At 39.2% G+C, this 19580-nt stretch overlaps 1 protein-coding gene across 17 annotated transcripts in view; it reads right to left on the reverse strand.

Moving 5' to 3' along the window:
- fbrsl1 (fibrosin-like 1) overlaps positions 1 to 19580 on the reverse strand; it is a 358217-nt gene that overhangs the window by 238189 nt on the left and 100448 nt on the right. For all 17 annotated transcript variants that reach the window (XM_078952652.1, XM_023958686.2, XM_078952659.1 and 14 more), the window contains exon 2: positions 19118 to 19342. In XM_078952652.1, the coding sequence (XP_078808778.1) occupies positions 19118 to 19342 (225 nt within the window). The remainder of the gene's footprint in view (positions 1 to 19117; positions 19343 to 19580) is intronic.

Consider the following 19580-nt stretch of genomic DNA (forward strand, 5'->3'; position numbering starts at 1 on the left):
AAACATTAACATTAACAAAAAACTGCGGAGAAAAGAAAAATAATTTCAATCTTATTTATACGGTAATTTGATTCTGAAGGCAGTTTTATTTTAAAAAGCTCCAGGATTCTCCCCACCACATCCAACTCATTCTTGACGCATGTCAAAAATCCATTTGCTACTGCTAAATTAAAACCCCCGAGCTAGCAAAGTCAACAAAAAAAAAATTTGGAAAGCTACTTTTCGCAGAAAGGAGCCAGTGAGGAAACAGAAGAAGAGTCTCCGACCTGAAGTTAAAAAGAAAGCTGCATTTAACAGACAAAAACCAGGAGTTTTACTCCAAATATGTGTTCCCACACACCATAATAATAATGCATTTTACAACAATAATTATACAAGAATGCTGCTAATAAAGTTGTTCAAACAATAGATTCACATTTATTATGTTTAGTAAATAGCAGTTTTAGCGACCATCCATCGCACCTTAAAAGTTGGCGTCTAATTTTATTGCCTCCACTTTCACAATTATGTGTTAAGGAACAACTTTTTATTCTACATTTTTAATGTTTCCTACATAAAAGTTAGAGTACAAATGAAGCCTAAATCAACTGCAGATCTGTTACAGAGGATGAGGATAAACTTTAACCCCAAACGTTAAGGTGAAACTGGAAACTAAAATAAAAAAATTATAACAAAACAAAAAAATTGTACTTTTGTTGCCCACTTCAACCTTGTTTAGGCCGGTCCGTTAAAAGAATTGTCTGACATTAAACTGATCTATGGCCTGAAAAAGGTCAAAAAGTTTAGTTAACAAAAAGTTATAGGGGGATCCTTGATGGAGGAGGGACTTAATGGATGGGTGGGGCTGTTTTAAGCAGATTTGCACAAATATATTGATTGTAGAAGTCCTGCTTTCATACAGAAGTTACATATAAAAACATTAAAAAGCATGACATAATATTTTAAACTTTCCACAGAGAATGAGCTTTATTGGGGCTTTGATGTGTTTTGGATCACATTCCTACATATTTTCTTACAAACCACAGAAGTGAAAACTAAACACAGAAATCGTAAAATCAAAAAAAGAAAGTACTACAGAGATCAAGAAAATGTCAGAGAAAAAGGATCTCGCACAAAAAAAACTAACTAGCTTAGTGAAAGAATTTCCTTGCCTTGATATATTAGCTCACTTCCAGGCACCGATTAGAGGTTTTACCAAAGACACAATCTGAGAATGTGTGCTGAGCGACCTCATTTCCAGCATTTTGTTCCTGATTCCCGTGAGAGTTTGGAATGTGTAAAAGACTCCTCAAGTTCAAAGTGATGGAGCTTTCTGACACTTCAAGTGCTTACAGACTCACAGAGGACTTTTTTTGCTTTCATCTCAGGTGTGCAGACTGCACAAAGTCAGCTTCGTTTCATATTCTTTTCAATCTTCCCTCTTGTTTCCATCTTCATAAGTACAGTGCAATATGCCGTTCTTAGAAGATTTAAATAAGAATTGACCTCGTGATTCCTCACACTCCACTGCTACTCTGCAGAAAGCTTTGATTGGAGAAAATGACCTGGGAATTCCACAAACACACATCTATAAACTACATTGCTGTTAATATAAACCCCTATGATACTGTAAATCATAAGCACAAGATGTAATAAAGTGCCTCTCCCTGTTGTCTGCTCTAGTTAAACCTCTACCAGGAGCAATATGTGTGTTGCTATAGCTACAGATTTTCCCACAGATGCAAAACTGGAATTTGATGTAGCCTGGGAGGTCCCACTTTAATAAATTACATCAAAAGAAAGTAATCACAGGCAGCCAGCTGGCCAAGTGCAGAGGAATAACATGACATATTTATTATGGCTAACTACAAGAGCCAGTGACTGTGCTTCAAAACACAGTAAAATTATCATAGTTTTTTGAGTATAAGAGAATTTTTTTTTTTTTTGCATATTTTGGCAGTGGGTACAATATGTACATAGAGGGCATGGGATGGACATGGCGTCTTGCACGCACTTTTAGCATACAGTGTTCACACTGGACTGTCGCTACCCAATACAAGCACATGTATTCACAGTTGGAAGAGACTTGGTGCGAAATGTCAAAGCGGAGCAAATCTGGCTAATCTTGCTCCAGGCTTTTTCTTTCACAGCTCTATTCTGATATGTGAAAGACTTGGTGTCAAATAGTTCCAGGCAGGCACAAACAACAATTAGTAAATTCTCCTTCATGATCTATTCTCAAATGGTTGGTACTTCCATGTTTTGAAAAGAACGCGACCCATGATGCCAAGAAAAGACGTCACTACCTAATCTGTTCAACTGGCTTAACTTTCCACATGTGGCGAGTTTTGCACGTAGAGCCTGAAAACAGACTAAAAACCTGCATAGTGACACAAGAGTTTTGAATGCTGAAGCCCAAAAACTAACATTTATGTGCAATTCCATAGACCTTTAATTGAAATTGGTCTCTCAACAAAGAAGTGAATGTAGCATGTGATTTAAAAATAAATAGGCTAATGTGTTTGTTGTTTTTTTCTCACTAACAACCACTAGATGAAGTATTCAACGGATTTAGTCATTTGAAGTGACATAAAGCATTTAGTTTACTTGTTGTTATGTTCTCTATGCTGTGGTTATTGAAGTAGTTGTTCATATGTTGTTGTAATATTTTAGATATTAAATTCCTCCTACGTTTCATGAAGGTAAATACAGTTTTAGTAGTGAAGTGTGCATATATTCAGTCTATTTTTATTATTATCTATTTTTTTTTAATTATGATTGGCTTTTTAAGCTGAAATGTTCATTCTTCCTGTATTTTTTGTATATGAATTTCTCCCCAAAATGAAACTTATATATGATTTTTTCTTCTTTGTTATGCACTTTTTTGGTATTTGAAAAATACGGCAGGCACTGCTCTTATCCCACGCAGCACTGTCAGTCAGAAGGTATCACATCCAAAGGGGGCTTTCTCATTGCTCCCAGGAAAAAAAGGTGTGATTCCCAGCATGTGACAGCCAAAGCTCCTGCAGAGCCTGTCTTTGGACCCCCGTATGTTCCAGTTCCCAGGCAAAGCTGTCCCTCCCTGACAGGTTCAAAATAAGGCAAGAAACGCATACAACAAACCTGCAAGCTTGACCAAGAACCTTACACTGGCTGACATTAATCACTGTGTGCTGTCCCATGCAATATTTACCTTGCTAAGCACAGCTGGTGCAAAGGTTGCTTGGGTTCATCTGTTCCTTTGCATTCTCCTTCCTTTATTTCATTTCCATTCCCTCTCAGACATCCCTCTTCACCTCCACTCTCCTTGAAAAAAGCTGTGAGGGGGCCGTTAGGGAGGTTAAGGGGTGATGGATCTTAAGCAGAAATTCTGCAAGTGCTAAATATTCCTCAGGGTAGCAGCTCAAGTAACTAATGAATTTTGGCTGCTTGAAATTGGTCCGGTGGGCCGCATTCATCACTGCCACTTCTATCTATGGTCCTTGTGTCCCCTCTGACAGACCAGCTACAACGGGAATATTTGGCAACCCTGACTATGACTGACTTCTCAAATTCAGCCATCTGGGGGCCAGTTCTGACTGGGAACCAGTTCAGCTCCCAAGCATCCCCCTGGGAGAGGAGAGGCAGGCACAGAATCCTCTGTTTCAACAGTGATGGAACTGTTCCTTTCCCAGCCTCCCTCAGGAATCCTGGGCAAAGTCAACACCACCAGCCGCAGTGGAAACCTATTAAGACACATTTGGCTCCTCACACAAAATCCACTGTGGTCAGGGCATCTGCTTAGCAGAAATAGATCGTAATTAGGAATCGAAGAAATGCAAACTATCTCAGGAAGATAATCACTTCATTTTCCCCCCTTTTATATTTTTTCAATATTCCCTTCTCCTCTCAGAATGTTATGGTTTTTATTTAATCTCTTATCTGCAGCCACATTAGTCTAGATTCTGCTGGACTGCATCACTTATCATGATGAGAAAAGCGATTTTAATGAACAAATCGAAAACAAGATTTGCCCATTTAAGAGAAACTTCTGCAAACTGACTGCTTTAACAACAGCTTCCATCTTAATAAAGCGCAGTGTGTCTAGAAAAATCCATTCATAAATCACTTTTATTAGCGCAGCGTTTATTATGATAATATATTACATCTCCACCAAACACTGTCTGATCTATGGTCCAATTAACCTACTTTATATTCTCTAAAGGGGGAAACTGCGTGTGAGTTTCTTATGTTTGCAGCTACATTATTTGCTGTTCAGTAAACTCAGCAATTTTTCTGACTTCTAATTACTTGGTCAGCTCTGGAGTTTACCGAGGTCATAAATCACAAAGTCCTAACATTCCCAGTTTAGATTCTTTTATGCCCTTAAAGCAATTCAGTCACAAACAAGATATTACGCTTTAAAAATGGTGGCCTGTTAAGTGATTATTCTCCACCGGTTTGAATGAGCGTACGTGTTCAAAGCGCTGTGGCAGCAGCTCCCTTTCATCAGCTGCTGCTATTGAGGAAGCCTGCAGTATATAAAGCAGTGAAGTGCTTTAATGGAAGGGGTTAACTATACTGGAGGTGTGAAAAGGTGGGAGAATCCATAACTTTCCCTCTAATAGTAGAAAGATTTTGACAGCTGAAAACAAAAAGCATTGCTGTTAACCTGCAAAGGTGAACGATTCTAGATTTACAGAGGTTTTTCTTGTGCTCGTATAACATTGCATTATGAGTAAGTGATACGTTGGGGCTTTTATAGAGAGTAAAACAAAAAGTAAAATATTCTCCAAAATAGTATGATTTGAAGAGATAAAACAGCTCAAACATTGAGGGAATTTCTACCAACACTATTTATGTTTTACATTAAAGACCCTCGCCAATGAAAATGGTGTTTTTAACATCTTCTTGTGGTATTTTTCTGATGATGGAGGACATATTTAAAGAAAATTAAGCTTAAAATTGCATTTCTGAGCGTTTCTTTATTCAAATCATTGTGAATAAAGAGCAGACCAAAAAAGTGCAGTGTGAAAAATATTGTATTTGTGACGTAGATAAATACACTGGGTGGGGCATGAGCTCCCTACTCCGCGTTTTTGCGATGCATTCACTTACAGACGAGCATGAAGGTCTTTGTTTTCCTCGGCTGAGCAGCCATCTGGATCAAATCTGTACGGATAGATGGCTGCAATATTGCTCATTATTTTTGTAGTTTTAGGTTTGGGAGTGTGAGGATTTTCACTAAAAACAGCATAATCAAAATTAAAAGACCACTGGGAACGCTTTCAACATAGCACACAAGATGATGGGAGAGGGTTTTTAAACAAATTTTGGTGTGAATAATTGCCCTTTCAGGGTTTGAGCAATCTTTCCTCCAAACTAATAGCCACAGACAGATATGTGATGTGTGATCTTACATCATTTTTCATGTTCCAAGTACCAATTTAATTCATTTGTCAAGGTGTGCTACAAGTCATGGCTCCCTGCTTATTTCTGTTATTTGCCTCCGCCGATGCACGTACACACACAGACTCACATGCACAAACACACACACACACACGCACACACAAACACACACATTCTGTTGCATTGAAAATGCCTGCAGACACCTCTGCGGCGCGCCTCATTATCCTCTCATCTAATAATGTTCCTTGTTAAATTTCAGCGTCACAGAAATAAAGACCTTTTCTATCAAGCCCTTACAGGCTTTTCAGATTCTGTAATTGCATTAAGGATTGTGTGTTTTTGCTCTTGTTATAAGAACAAAAGTTTCTAATTAAATGCAACCTTAAAAGATTTTTTTGACAGTTTTGCTAGAAAAGCATAAAAGACAAACTGTAATTCATTTAAAAAATGCTTGGAAATCAAAAATGAGCTTTTACACAAGCAGTTTTTCTAAGGCAAAGTGGCAAGTGGTTTTGATGTAATAAAGCTAAGTTTGTCATGGAACTTCTCAACAGTATAAGTTCAGGCCGGTGGCGTTTGCAGGATGACTCAGTTTAAGACGATTAGGCTTGATCGTTAGTTTAAACAGGTCGGAATAAAGAGATGTAGTTCACTCAAGGTTGCTGCACCCCAGGTAAAAACCAGCTGTTATGAGTCATCCTAATCACCCGCCCATGATCACCACACCACTGCCGACGGGCTGCAGCGCTCTTGCCTGTATCATGGTTCTCAGACTGCCCCTGAACTATGCTCCAATGCTCTGTTAATGCCCCAGTTAATCTGATCAGTTTCCAGCTGGCTTACTGCTTATAAACACACCTAGATGCCGAGCGGCAGAGATAATCCTGCGGTCGTATGAGAGGAGCAGGCAGGGTGGAAGTTACAGGACCTTCCAGTGAAAAGCAAATGGACAAAATAATCAGTTCCTCAGCATGATAGAGTAAGGACCTTATGTTATAAGGTTAAAAAGGGGGATAGTGTAAAACAGGGGGGCTGTTTACACAACAATATATTTGTTGTATATTTTCATAAAGCATACAGACTTATTATGGAAAGCTGATTTTTAACTGGATTTGACAATTATTTTTGAATTATATGGATACATTTAGATTAATATGTAAAATTACAACATCACAAAAAGTTTCTGTCATTTTGCCTTCAACAGCTTGTTGAACTGGATCCGTGTGTTAATAGTTGTCATGTGTGATGTGACGACGACCCAAAATGTAGCATGTACATTCTGTTCAAGGTTCTGTGTGAGTGACTGATTGACCTCAGGCCAGTGGAGAAAATAAGGTGCATTAGCAGGTAGATTAATGGTTAGGAGTCTGACACTAAACGCTCACTCCTTTCTGAAGATGATGAGGAAAAAAAACTCCACATCTGGCGCTCAGTTTCTTTCTTTTTTTTTTTGGCTTAATCTTTGAAACAAACGTATTCTATTGTCAGGATCAACCAGGTATCCCCAGATGCTAGAGTGCGCAGGAGTCTGGCTTTCCAATGGGAGGCGAGCACTGACTTGAAATACTCTAAATAGGGTCTATGGTGGAGGGCCTGGCTGGGCTGTGCGGCGGTGACACAGTGTTCGCAGTGCAGGGTCTTGGTTTGTGGGCAGGGCTCATCCTTCATCCTTCAGGACGACCCTGCTGCCTGGGTGGGCTCAGATCCCTAGGTCAGGAACCGCAAAGCAGGCAGCAAGCAGGACGACCGAATCAGATGGGTCAATTGAGGAGGCACGCGGGTCGGCCTGGGGTTCAATTAACACTCCTGCAGACCGCAGTAACCCTCCATTGGGGACCCAGCGCGCAGGGGGGGCTAACAGAAGATAGCAGGCAGAATGTGCGCTCAGTGTAGTTACACACGCATGTGCAGTAATTGATGATTCAGAAGATGTTCAATTGGCCACTCTGCATGTCAATCATGTGACATACTTCACAGTGAGGATGATTATTCGCTGAGGGCATTTCTTAAGAATAAATTTATATTTTTTTGTTTATCTATTTTTGATGGACCGCGATCTTCCGCCACATCCTTCGCAATCGACCGGATGTGTCCGACGTAATAAGCACCCCTGTTGTCAAAATATACTGCAGTGGAATGAAAGTGGCAGAGTGACAGGAAATTACAAATTCTTTCTATTTCAAAGTTTTTCACAAGAAAGTGACAAAAAACATGTTTTAGTCAGAACTGTTATTAAGATCACTCAAACACTGATGTGTCATCTTTAAAAAAAATAAAACGGGTACAAATATGCTAAAGTGTTGAGTGAAAAACAAAGTATACCTCATGAATCCAAGCTTGCACAATCTTCTAGAAAATTGATAGTTTAGGATTGTTTATTAGGCTTTAGTTCCAGATTTAATATTTTTTAATTTTGTAGCAAATTGTATAGAAAATGGGGTTTTCAGGCTTAATAGTCCTAATAATGTGGCTACATCAGAGAAAATTGGATTTTAATAATCTGGAGTCCAAACAATTTGCTTTCATTTGACCTTTGTCTGCCCTCAGATTACTTCTTTTTACAAACTGTCAACAATAAATAAAATCAAGCACAACGTTTTAGAGCCACCATATTTGCCCTTTTTTAGACTAGGATCATTTTTTTTAATTGTGAGACTCTAAAAGAGGTTAAATTACACAAACAATTTAAGTAAAATAAGATTTAAGCTTGAATGTGAAAGTCTGGACTTCAACCAGTGACTCTCCATCAGGCCACTACTGCCCACTGCAATAGATCGGTATGAATTATGACACTTGCATCCAATTTATTAAATAATCAGGAACAAAGAAGAAATTCTTATTGAAAAACATGAATGCAGTGAAGCCTAAAATCCCCATCCTTCCACTGCTGTGCTTTACATTTGATATAAGGTGTTCATTGTGTTGCAGTGTGCTTGATTTTTGTTTGACCCAATACCATCCATTTACTCATCCATCTTTGGAACCCGCTAAATCCCTTTCAGGGTCATGGGGTTGCTGGAGCCTATCCCCGCTACTGTTGGGTGAAGGCCGGGTACCCGGAACAGGTTGCAAGTCTGTTGCTGGGCCACACACTTACACACATACACTCACATTGGGAACTGGGAACATTTTTGGCAATCCTAATCAATCTATGAAGCATGTGTTTGGACTGCAGGAGAAAAACACACAAACAAATGCTTACATTTTTCTCTCTATCAAATTTTCCTCTGATACTGCAGACTCTCCTTCAGCCAGCAACTGACACCATATGGGTGACTTGAGGAGATCAACACATCACCTTGTGTCCAGACAACTGTTTGTGGCCTTCATAGAATTTTCTGAATACCAGCTTCAGAACAAGCAGAAATATGGACAAGAAAAAAAGGATCAGAGACAAAGAACAAACAAGAAAATGGTGTTCTTTTTTGTGTGTGCAAATAGATAACAGTAGGAGGAATCCTTACAAGGCTTTGGATGAGTGACTAAACCTCCAACAACTCACACCCACATCTTTTTTTTTTTTGAGTCACAAGTGAGGCACCCAGGTGAACATTTGGACTATATGAGGAAGCTAAAGTTACTCATGCAAGTAAAGTGCAAACTTCACACAGCAAAGCCCCAGAAAAGACTTGAAGCAGGAATGGAAGCTGGATTAGTAACTGCAGGTTATAGTTGATGAAAACATTTTGACTTCTTTTCTCTGCCTTGACTAACAGCTCTGGGTTTGCTCTTTTCCTCCAGTTAAGGAGCTGGTTTTATTTAAGCAAACCCACAGCTGATTTATGGCTGTTTACAGCTGCATGTCAGGGTTTACAGCACCCCCAAATGTGTGTCCTTCACAGTAAATGTCTAGTTGCTGTGCAAATTTCCTTTCAGGTATTTTCCACACTATAGGCCGATTCCAGAGCCTTAATGTTTTTCAAAAAAAGACAGTGAGCCTTTTAATCCGAAGCTCCTTCTATATGGATTAATTCTGGTTGTGTTTACTGATTTAGAAGCAATTTTGAGAGGTACATGGCGCTCTGTCGAAATGTTTTTTTTAAGTAATTTGTTTTGATGTTATTGTGAGTACGCTTACACAGCTAATGTGTACCAGTGTCTGTGTTTTTTTACGTGTTACTAACAAGATTAGGAGCATAGTTAGCATGGTCACAGTAAGGTTTGTTTTAGCGGTATTAGTCTTTTTTATGTATTGTTTTTATGTATTTTCATGTATTGTGAATGGGCCTAGGCTAATGCAGCTAACATGTAGTGGTGTTGGACTGTGTTTGTTTGACATTTTAATAACTAAGTTAGGATTTTGTTTAGGCATAGTGCCATTTATTTTAGAAGTATCAGTCTGTCTTCTTTTTGCATGTTGCAAATAAGGTATGGAGTTTGCAGGTATTGTGAATACGCTAAGACGGCTAACGTGGCTAACATGTTGCAAACAAGTTCTCGAGTTACTGTGATCGCGGTTAATAAGGTCTGACTGACTTATCTCTAACTTTTTTGTCTCTCTTAATCCGTTTTATAGTTGGTTGCACTTTCACATAACATATGTTCAAACACAGACCATTCAATGACGGTGCGCCTTATAATCTGGTGTGCCCGAGTGCAGAAAATGTTAGTTTCAGAAAAGTTCCGTTTTAATGTTCATGACCTTTACAAAAATTATTTTATCAAGATTTAACAGGTTATTAACAAGAAAAGATCCCAAAAATCATGTTACATACAGTATGTGCTGTGATGTATTCCTTCTACAAAGGTTTGATTCAGAAATGAACAGCAAACAGGCTTTGAGCACAAACCCTCCTGTCAGCTACTCTCTTATGCAAAACTTCAGATGAGCTGCTGGGTAATTCATGCTGCGATCTATAATTAATTAGCCAAGCAACGCGATCACATCCCGGGCTTCATTCATCTGCGCTGTGATTTTGACTGCAAGAGGATGTTGCCGTTTCCAGCAGCATGTCGGCGTGGCGTAAACGTTCATGCTCAAAATAGCAACAATGTTACTGAGAGCTGGGAGTATTTACATATTTATGGGGTGCTTTAGGTCTTAGTTCTTCATTATCTGAGTGAGTCTGTGCTCAAGTGTAAGCTTCTACTGTATATTTCAGCCTCAGTAATCGTGCAAAGACTGGAGATTTTAGAAAAGAACAAGAAAAAAGGAAGGGGGCGTTCCAGTGCTGCATGTACAGAAAGTTGTAATTAAGGATAATTTAGCATTGTAAAATGTTGGCAAGGTCAAGTCAGTAAAGTTTTGTGCTAAGATCACACCAGCTTTGGCAATGCATGTCCAATAGACCACTTACAATAAAAAGTCTATTTATATATGCGCATTTAGGGCTTCCCCATTCAAAGCTCTTACGTTCACACGTCGCTATGCAATTTTTTAAGTCCCTTTTTGGGCTCTCCGTACAAAATGCATGGCCATTGAACATGCGTTAAAAGTTGAACTTTGACCAATCAGGGACTCGGATTTAGTAGTGACATACGGGAAGCCTTGTTATTAAATCATGCAAGTGCCAATCATTTGAAAATTTAATGGAGGAGAAATTAATAATTGTTGTTTATGCCTGACCAGAATTATAAGACACGAAGTCTTTCATATTTCTGGAAAAAAAAAAAGCCTGGAGCAAGATTTGCGAAATTTGACCTTCTTTGACGTTGTCACGCTTTGGCGCAATATCAATAAGGAAGATCTACTTCATCTTCAGGTGAGCTGGGTTTGCCTATTCATCACTCACACATCACTCAAATGGTTTTCACTCTGAGCTAACAGCTAAAGTACTTACTTTCCTCACAGCCAATCAAAATCAAATTGCTGCCTTTAAATTCCTTCAAGTTTGTTTATCCACATTTCAAACATTTTGCCGGTCCACCTCCGTCCCGTTTTCCTCCTGGCTCTTTGATTAGGTCCTGTCTGGCCTTCGCCACCATCAGCGTCTGGGGTCTCTTCACATGGTCTGAGGTCACCACAATGAGGCAAGATGTCTCCAGCCGTGAGCCCAACTACCAAAGACTTCTAACCAAAGACTTCTAACAACTCATGCTTCACTATTAAATCATTTAATCACACTTTTCAAGATCTCTCCTTCTTAAAATGCTCCAAGCCTCTTTAACTCTAGGTAAATGTGCTGTTATAGGAAACGAAAATCCAGTGGGAACAACATATTGCTTAGTGTGTACATAGCATTGGAAGTCAAAGATGCTGAAATGAATATGAAAATCAATAAGAGCAGTTCTGCTGTCACATTAATTCAAACAGCTGCTGTGTAAAGGCTGTGGCGTTTACACTCACATTTTTTTCTGCACACTTTAAGGTACAGTAAAAACTCTGCAGTGTGAAAATCCAAACACTTTTAATATAAACACACAAACAATATTGACTCACTTTTTAGTTCACAGCAACCAGAAACTGTGTCACATGGAATGACTGAAACAACCAAGGCTAACAAAAATGTTCTCATTTTGTTTAGTAACAAACAAATGTAATATGGGGAAGCACAAAAATCCATTTGTTGCTATGATACAAGAAATGTGACTTTGTCATTTCATTCCTGCAAGAAAAATAATCCAAGACAAAAGCTGGAACATATTATTTCATCATTGAATTGTTTTGTCACTGACTCTTTTACATACATGCCATATTTCAAATAAACAGCTTATGCTGGATAAGCTTCTAATTACTGTTTACATGCACTTAAGCAACACAAATATTCCCATTTAGACATTTCTAGCAATAATCTGACAAATGTGTTGCCAGCAACAACTTTCAAGATGGCAAATAAACTAAAGGCAACCAAAGGCAAGAAAGAAAAAAAAAAGACTTTTGAGGTTATTTGATTGTTATAATAGTACTTTGATCACCCAGTAGAGCTGGGGAAAGTCCTCAGCATTTAAGAAATACAGCTTGGAGAAACCATTGTATTATACTAACTAATGCAGATGTCAACAACAATCAGAAATTTTAGTGAGGACTCCTATACCTTCACCAACACACATGGTGTAGAAAAAGTATTTTAAAGGCAAGAATCTTTGGAACAATATACAATGTCTTATCCTGAAAATGGCTTTTTTGGAATAAAGTCACAAATATGATTTTCAGTATTTTCCGGAGTGCAAGTCGCAGTTTTTTGCATAGTTTGGCCAGAGGTATGACTAATAAGTGATTCTTTGCTTTTTTTAATAAATACCGACAATCACTAAAGGGTTGTTCCTATTTAAGTCTGAATTTATCGTGCAGATTTAATAGTCGCAAACACTGCAGCACAAGCTTCATTCAGGGGTTGCAGGGAATTTCCGCACTTATGTGCTTTCACAAAGAGCTCACTAGTGCTGCATTCAGGTCTGCAGGTAATTTATAGCATTTGCTCACACTGACCTCACCCAACACAAACACACACTCACTTTTTGCTTGGTTATTGTAACTCCTTGAATGACTTAAGCCGCGCTCACTCCGAACACAATTCGCATGTTCATAGCTTGACGCCCGAGTCGCGTGTGGGAGGAGCTACTTCCAACTGTTTTTAGCCAGATTGCTACACAGAGCAGTGTCTGTGTATATTTTATTAACAATGTATTAAAGACAGGGATGATGACTAGATCGAATTTATTTATTTTGAAGAAATCTACAAAAACATCTGTAATCCCGTCTCCATGTCTGTTTTCATGTGATCATTCAGAGATTCTTGCGGCACAGTTAGCTTCACTCTTGCAAAGAGAGCTGCGTCTGAATGACAGCCGCTTCCACTGTGTTTCCGTGTCTCTGTGACACACTTTGAAGGCTTACTGTCCCACATTAACCCGAGAGGGGAAAGATAAAAATAAGATACATTTAAAAGATATTTTTTATTATTGTCTTGATGAAAATAAGGAAAATTTCATAAAGTTTAGGAGACCCGAGAAGGATGCCTCCTGCATGCTGCAGCAGCTCTCTTTGTGGTGGCCAGCTCGCCTTCCAGGGACCGGCGAGTGCGATCGCTCCAGCTCCATGGGGCCTGCGACAGACTGTTCAGGGTGTACCCGGCTTCACCCAACAGTAGCCGGGACGGGCTCTGGAAACCTTGTTGCCCCCAAAATGATACAGCCAGTTAAAGAAAGTGGATGGATGGAAGTTAACCTTTAAACTAAGTTTGATACGTCTTTGTACGAATGTATGTAGCTGATTGTATCGTTTTGTGCATTATTCTTTGCTTTGATAGCTTGAAATAGACCATTTCAAATCAAATCAGAAAATTTCAAGTTCAGTTGGAGAACTGTTGGATCAATCCACCATATTGGACTCGCTGATTGAGTCACTGAAAGGGGGAAATGAGGGCAGGCTTACTCCGTGTCAAAAGTTCCGCCCACAACTCAGAGGCAAAAGTCTGAACTCCTGCCGCTCTGCAAAAACTACGTCCTACAAAGTGACTCAGGTTTTTGGATTTTGGCTAAAAACGGCATAATCATAAATAAAAAAACAATGTGAAAGCTTTTACAATAGATCAAAAGATGATCGAAGTAGGATTTTAACAATATTTACTTCAAAACATATCAAACTATTAATTAGAGAAAATAAAAAAAAATTATATGATGATGAAGAGAACATAATTCTAAAATATTGATCTGTTATGTTGTTCATAATAAATTTAAACACTGTAGTTAGTGAATTGCAAATTGTAATTTACATTCAAATTATAAAGGTTTGCAGAAAATAAATCAAACTATGAAAAAGGGAAGTTATGAAGATATTATCTTAGAAGCAAAGAGGATATTTTGAATAAATGAAGAGTAACAATCAAAATGAGATATTTGGGTTTTTGATGCATTCAGAACTGCTACTGCTCTAATACCTGCACCAACACATAACTCTTTGTTTAGTCTGCAGTGAATTAGCTGGAGAAAAGAGAGTAAAATAGCCATTAAGCAGCGCATTTCATTGTGTCTTTTGAAAAAGATAGCAAGTATCCCTCCTCTGTTCTTTTTTTCTTCATGAAAGTGTCATGGGGGTTACAGGATGACCCAGATGCAGAACCAGAAGACAAGCCACAGTGAGAACTACAAGCATTTAACAACAAAAAGCTCCACCCACAACAAAACAAAAGTCAAACCCAGAATACAAAATAATAAAGACGAGCTAGAGCTAGAAACTAAACATAAGCTCCACTCCGACACAGAGTGCAGAAACAGAAGCACTAAAATAAAACTCTAACAAATTAACCTAATTTGTGTGCCAATCCATGAAGAGCCACCAGAGAGAGGGTGGAGCCCACCAGGAGAGCCACAGCCAACCTGCACAGAGAAACTCAAGAACGAGGAAGACTAAAACAGAACTGACACTAAGTCAAAAAGTTTTAATCCACTCTCTTATTGCCGTTTTGAAGGTCAAGAGTCAAAATCCAAGCACAAAGACACGAGAAGAAAACAGATTTATGTTTGAAGAACTGATCTTCAGATGACATTGGTTTAAATCCCTAAAGCAAACACGGGGGTGGGGGTGGGGGGACTGTGTGCTTTGTTTGTGACAGCAGCAAAGTGTTATCACACGCATTGATACAGCAACCTTTGCTGGACTTGGTTTTAAATGCTAACTGCAACCTATTACAGCTGCTGTCCAGATAACATCGGCTAGACACATTTTCCTAATTTTGTTCAGCTGTCTCCCTGCAAATTCACTATCACAGCTACTTGCTGAGACTTATGTAACTTTCCCCAGTAAATCTTATCAGAGAGAAGGCTACAGTCATTCATTATTTACTTTGGCTTCCTGACTGCGTATCCCCTCTTCTCCTCAACAGCACCATGGTGAATCTTGGCTTTGGACAGGAGCATAAAAACATCCGCCTATTTAAACAAACTGTTAACACATAGATGAGCTATCTCACTGGAGCAGGCTCAGAGTGTGTTGGCTCAGCAGTGTGCTTAAAGCTCTGTATATTGGCAACCCACTATCAATGCAGACAAAAAGCCACTTCTGTACTCCCGATGGAAATCTACAATAGCAGTAGTACTGCAGAAGAAAACACATTATTGCCCTGTCTGTGAGAAGTGTAATGAACAGTTTTCGCAGAAAAATGGGGGAAAATATACCTTGAAATATGAAAAAATTGCTGTTTTCAACAGTCTGCAACAGCCTCCTTTGGAACAGGTGGTCTCATGGAAGCAGAAATCATATTTCTAACAGTGATCTAAAGGTCTAAATGCGCGTTTCAGGCTTTCGGGGGAGCTACATACGTTTCTATAACCATTTTCAGGCTGAACGGGCATTGAAAGTTAAATCAGGTCGAACTTTGACCAGTCAGAGACTTGGATTTGGTAGTGATTTATGGATGACGTCCCCTTTAATTCAGTGCCAACCGTTTGAAAATTGATCATGGAGGAGAACTTAATAATTCCGGTTTGTGCTCGACTGGAATTATATGACACCAAGTCAATCATGTATCGGAATAAAGCTGTGAAAAAAAAGCCAGGAGCGAGACTCACAAGATTTGCATTGCTTTGACATTTTCACACCAAGCCTCTTCCAACTGTAGGTGGCGGATATGCGCTTGCAAACAGTAGAAAAAGAAAAAGAAGTTCTCTCCCTGCTTGAACTCCCTGGGTTATATTCTGGTTCAGGAACTGCATGTCTCATGCCTGGTGTCAATGTAGCATTAGAGTCACAGTGACATATGGAGTTCCCCTGGGTTCAATCCTTGCGGAGACAGATAAAGGGGCGGGACCAACCACTGCAAATCAGGCTCTACATGTGCTCTGAGTCAAATCATACACTCTTTTAAGATTTTTTTATGGTAGTATATGGATTTACTATATGAATGCATTGGAATTTTCCTTCAGCATAACAAAGAAGTCAATGTTTTCTGGAAAAAAATAAGGATAAAGTGAGAGTTACAGGGAAGCTCGGCACAACATAAATATAAAAATAAAAAAAAGTCAAACTGGATATCCTGGTATGATAAACTTGAGACCACGGCAAAACCTGTGTTTTTTTTTCTTTTAATCTAATTGTGAGACTCAGAGATCTCATCTCCAGACAAGATTTAGAGAAGCTGTCACCAGCAACACTTAAATAATACCCGCTTTTTGACATGCTGTAACTCTTCGAATGGTTACGCAATCAACGTGAATTCACTGATTCTGACGCAGAAAAAAGCAGCTTTTCATATCGCCATATGCAATTGCTGTGTAGTGTTGCATATCAGCATAAAGTAGATTTTTCACTTCAAAATCTGCTGGAATAAAGTACGATTGAATAGTTATGGTAGCCAAAAGAATATCAAAACTGGAGGTAAAACTTATGTGTTACAGGGTTAAACCACAACCAGGAGAGGTGACTAAATGTTGAAAAAAACACAATTTGCAATTACACCATTTCCATTAAATTATAATTATGCAAATAAACACAAACCAACTCACGAGATAAGTCATTCAAAAACATGGATGTGAATAATACTTTGATATATTTAAAGCAGAAACGTCAAAATTTCTGTCATGACACCAGCGCACATTATCACCATGACCCCAGTCACTGGAGAATGTAACACCTGCTGGTGACATCAGCCACGATTAGAATTTTACGCCCCTGCTGCAGTCGCATCATTAAACCGGAATTTATTTTGAGCGACTAGAGCATGCGATTCTGAAGTAACTCTGTCCATAAAAATGTATTTTTAACACTGACGATGATGAAAACTTAACTCAGAAGTTATAGGATATACCTAACTTCACACAGAGAGAGAGAGCGGACAAGAGAAAAACCAAAGCATGACTAGAAAGATCATATTTTGCACTAGATTAGATAATGCAATTCACCTCTTTTTTCTCACCTCAGTATTGCCTGTTTCTGCTGAGTGGACAAACACACCACACTCCTCTGCCTCAGCGCGTTCTCAGACGCAGCAAGTGAATGACCCTGGAGACAATCGCATCACTTGGAAAGTGTAAACGCCATTCAGAAGCCCATCGCAGTTATCCCGGACAGTCGCAAGCAAATGCTATCAACATTAGTATAACCTAGACTGCGCCTTTATGGATGCGAATGGTGCGATGACTGATCGCTTTGAAAGTATAAACCAGCCTTAACGTGGGAGCGGCTGCAGATGAAGCCATTTTGGGGAAATCATGGTTGGTAATTTTACAGAGGAGCTGTGGATCCAACTCTTCCGCAGGACACGCTCAGTTTTTTGTGAGCTGTGAGACCCCTTGTGGCGCTCACTGTGCAGTGCCAAGACAGCCCTTACCAACAAACGCATTGCCATGGCTATCTACAATCTGGCTACCTGTGCAAAGTTGGTCCAAAAAAGTGTTTCCATTGCAGTTTTGCAAAATATATCAATTTCGATATGCCTCAAAAACCAACAACTCCAACCACAAAACTCTTTTCGATAAATGCGTTATTTTTTCAAAATTGTCGCGTTTCCATCGGCCGAATTTATTATTGTAAATCCAATTAGAGCAATTTCATATTCAAGGGGAACGCAGCTAGTGTCTATAAAGCACTTCGGATTGCTTTTTGTGTGTGCTTATGAATAAAGCTCTACTGCCTTAACACAGAGCTCAAAAGGTTAACCGAATAGGTTAATCCAGTGTTTTTCAACCAGTGTGCCGCGGCACACTAGTGTGCCGTGGGAGATGGTCAAGTGTGCCATGGGAAATTGTCCTCATTAACTGATCGAAAAACAATTTTCTTCTCCAGGAAATCAGCTCTTTGTTCATCCAAACAGGCCCTGATAAAACACTGAGTAGTTAGGAATATAAAAGATCTTAAAATTACTTTTTCTTTGTGTTTATTTAATTCTATTAAAGAATGACTGTACCGCGATTTACCAACAGCTATGATAGTTTGCGGAAAAGTCCCGCCCCTTTAACTGTCTCCGCCAATCATTCTTGAAGGCTTAATCACATGTCATCAGTCTGACCAATCAGAAGTGGTTAAAGTTTTCACTTCCTTGTTCTTAATTCTGCTGATAAAGTCGCTCAATTCAAACAAAAATATACACAGAGTCCGGTGTCAGACCGTGGAACAAGTGAACAAAACAATGAAGCTCAGAGACGCGAGTCTTTCTGCACAATGAGTTGTCCTTGTGAAACGTCTTGAAACCACAACAAACAAACAGTTTCTAAATTTTCTAATTTAATAATTTAACTTTCATTTCATCTCTTAGAAAAAAACAGCCGCAACTTCCTGCCTTCCCGGCCACAATTATCACCAAAATGCACGTTAGTTCGCGGGGGGGGGGGCGCTGTCGATCAATACAGACCATGAATTTCTGTTTTTTTTTTTTTTGTGGATGCTGGTGTGCCGCGGGATTTTTGTCAAGGTTAAAGTGTGCCGTGGCTCAAAAAAGGTTGAAAAACACTGGGTTAATCAACCAAATAACTGAATATTGGAATAATGACAACCAGACAGGCTATAATGACAAAGGGCTGTTGATTTCAACGACAATGTGTTTGTTTTATTTTTTTAATACAAGCTTTTTTTTTTTGTAATGTGCTATTTTTCACTGAGAACACAAGTTTAGCTGCACAAAAAAGGACAAAGAAGCATTTTGTATCTAACATCAATACTATTGCACACAAAATGGCCTTTTAGCACCAACACCCAACTGCAGATCCATGAAACAGAGGCCAGGCATGGAATATAGATATTAATATTTAACATCAAAGAGAGCGGTAGAAACACAAATTTCCCAACAATCCACACAGTGCACATGCAACTTCTCTAGATGTTATTCAACTCCCCTCTTGTGAGATATTAGAATAAGCAACAAAGGCAAACACTTACCGTTTTGATCTTCTTGGAATAAGTTCTCTTCAGCAGCCTCTCGTTCATTCTTTCCTGCTCCCGCTGAGCGTGATGAAGGAAGCCGTTCTCCAGGGGATCCACCACTGGCTGAACGTTCTCCTCTTCCCCCTCCACCTCCTCATCTTCCTTCTTCTGCTGCTTTGCCACCTTTTTGTCCTTCCACCACTCCTTCTTGTCGGGTGTCTTCACAACTCCTGTCGTCTTCTGTGGGCACAGAAACCGAGCTGGTGAAAAAACTACAAAGCTTCATGTCGGAAGTTTCTAACTTTCTGTGAGGGAATACAGTCTCAGGACGAGCTGCATTTAACGTGTCAGAGGAGATTAAGTCCTTTACAAATCAAAAAGAAAAAAAATGGAAAAGGCAGCTGATGACACAGCCATGAAAAATGACACCTCCACCTGCCTTCCAACAAGACCAGAGCAGACGTGTGTGGATGGATGA

This window comes from Oryzias latipes, chromosome 9 (genome assembly GCF_053564925.1).
Source record: "Oryzias latipes strain Hd-rR chromosome 9, Olatipes_Hd-rR_3.1".
NCBI lineage: Eukaryota > Metazoa > Chordata > Actinopteri > Beloniformes > Adrianichthyidae > Oryzias > Oryzias latipes.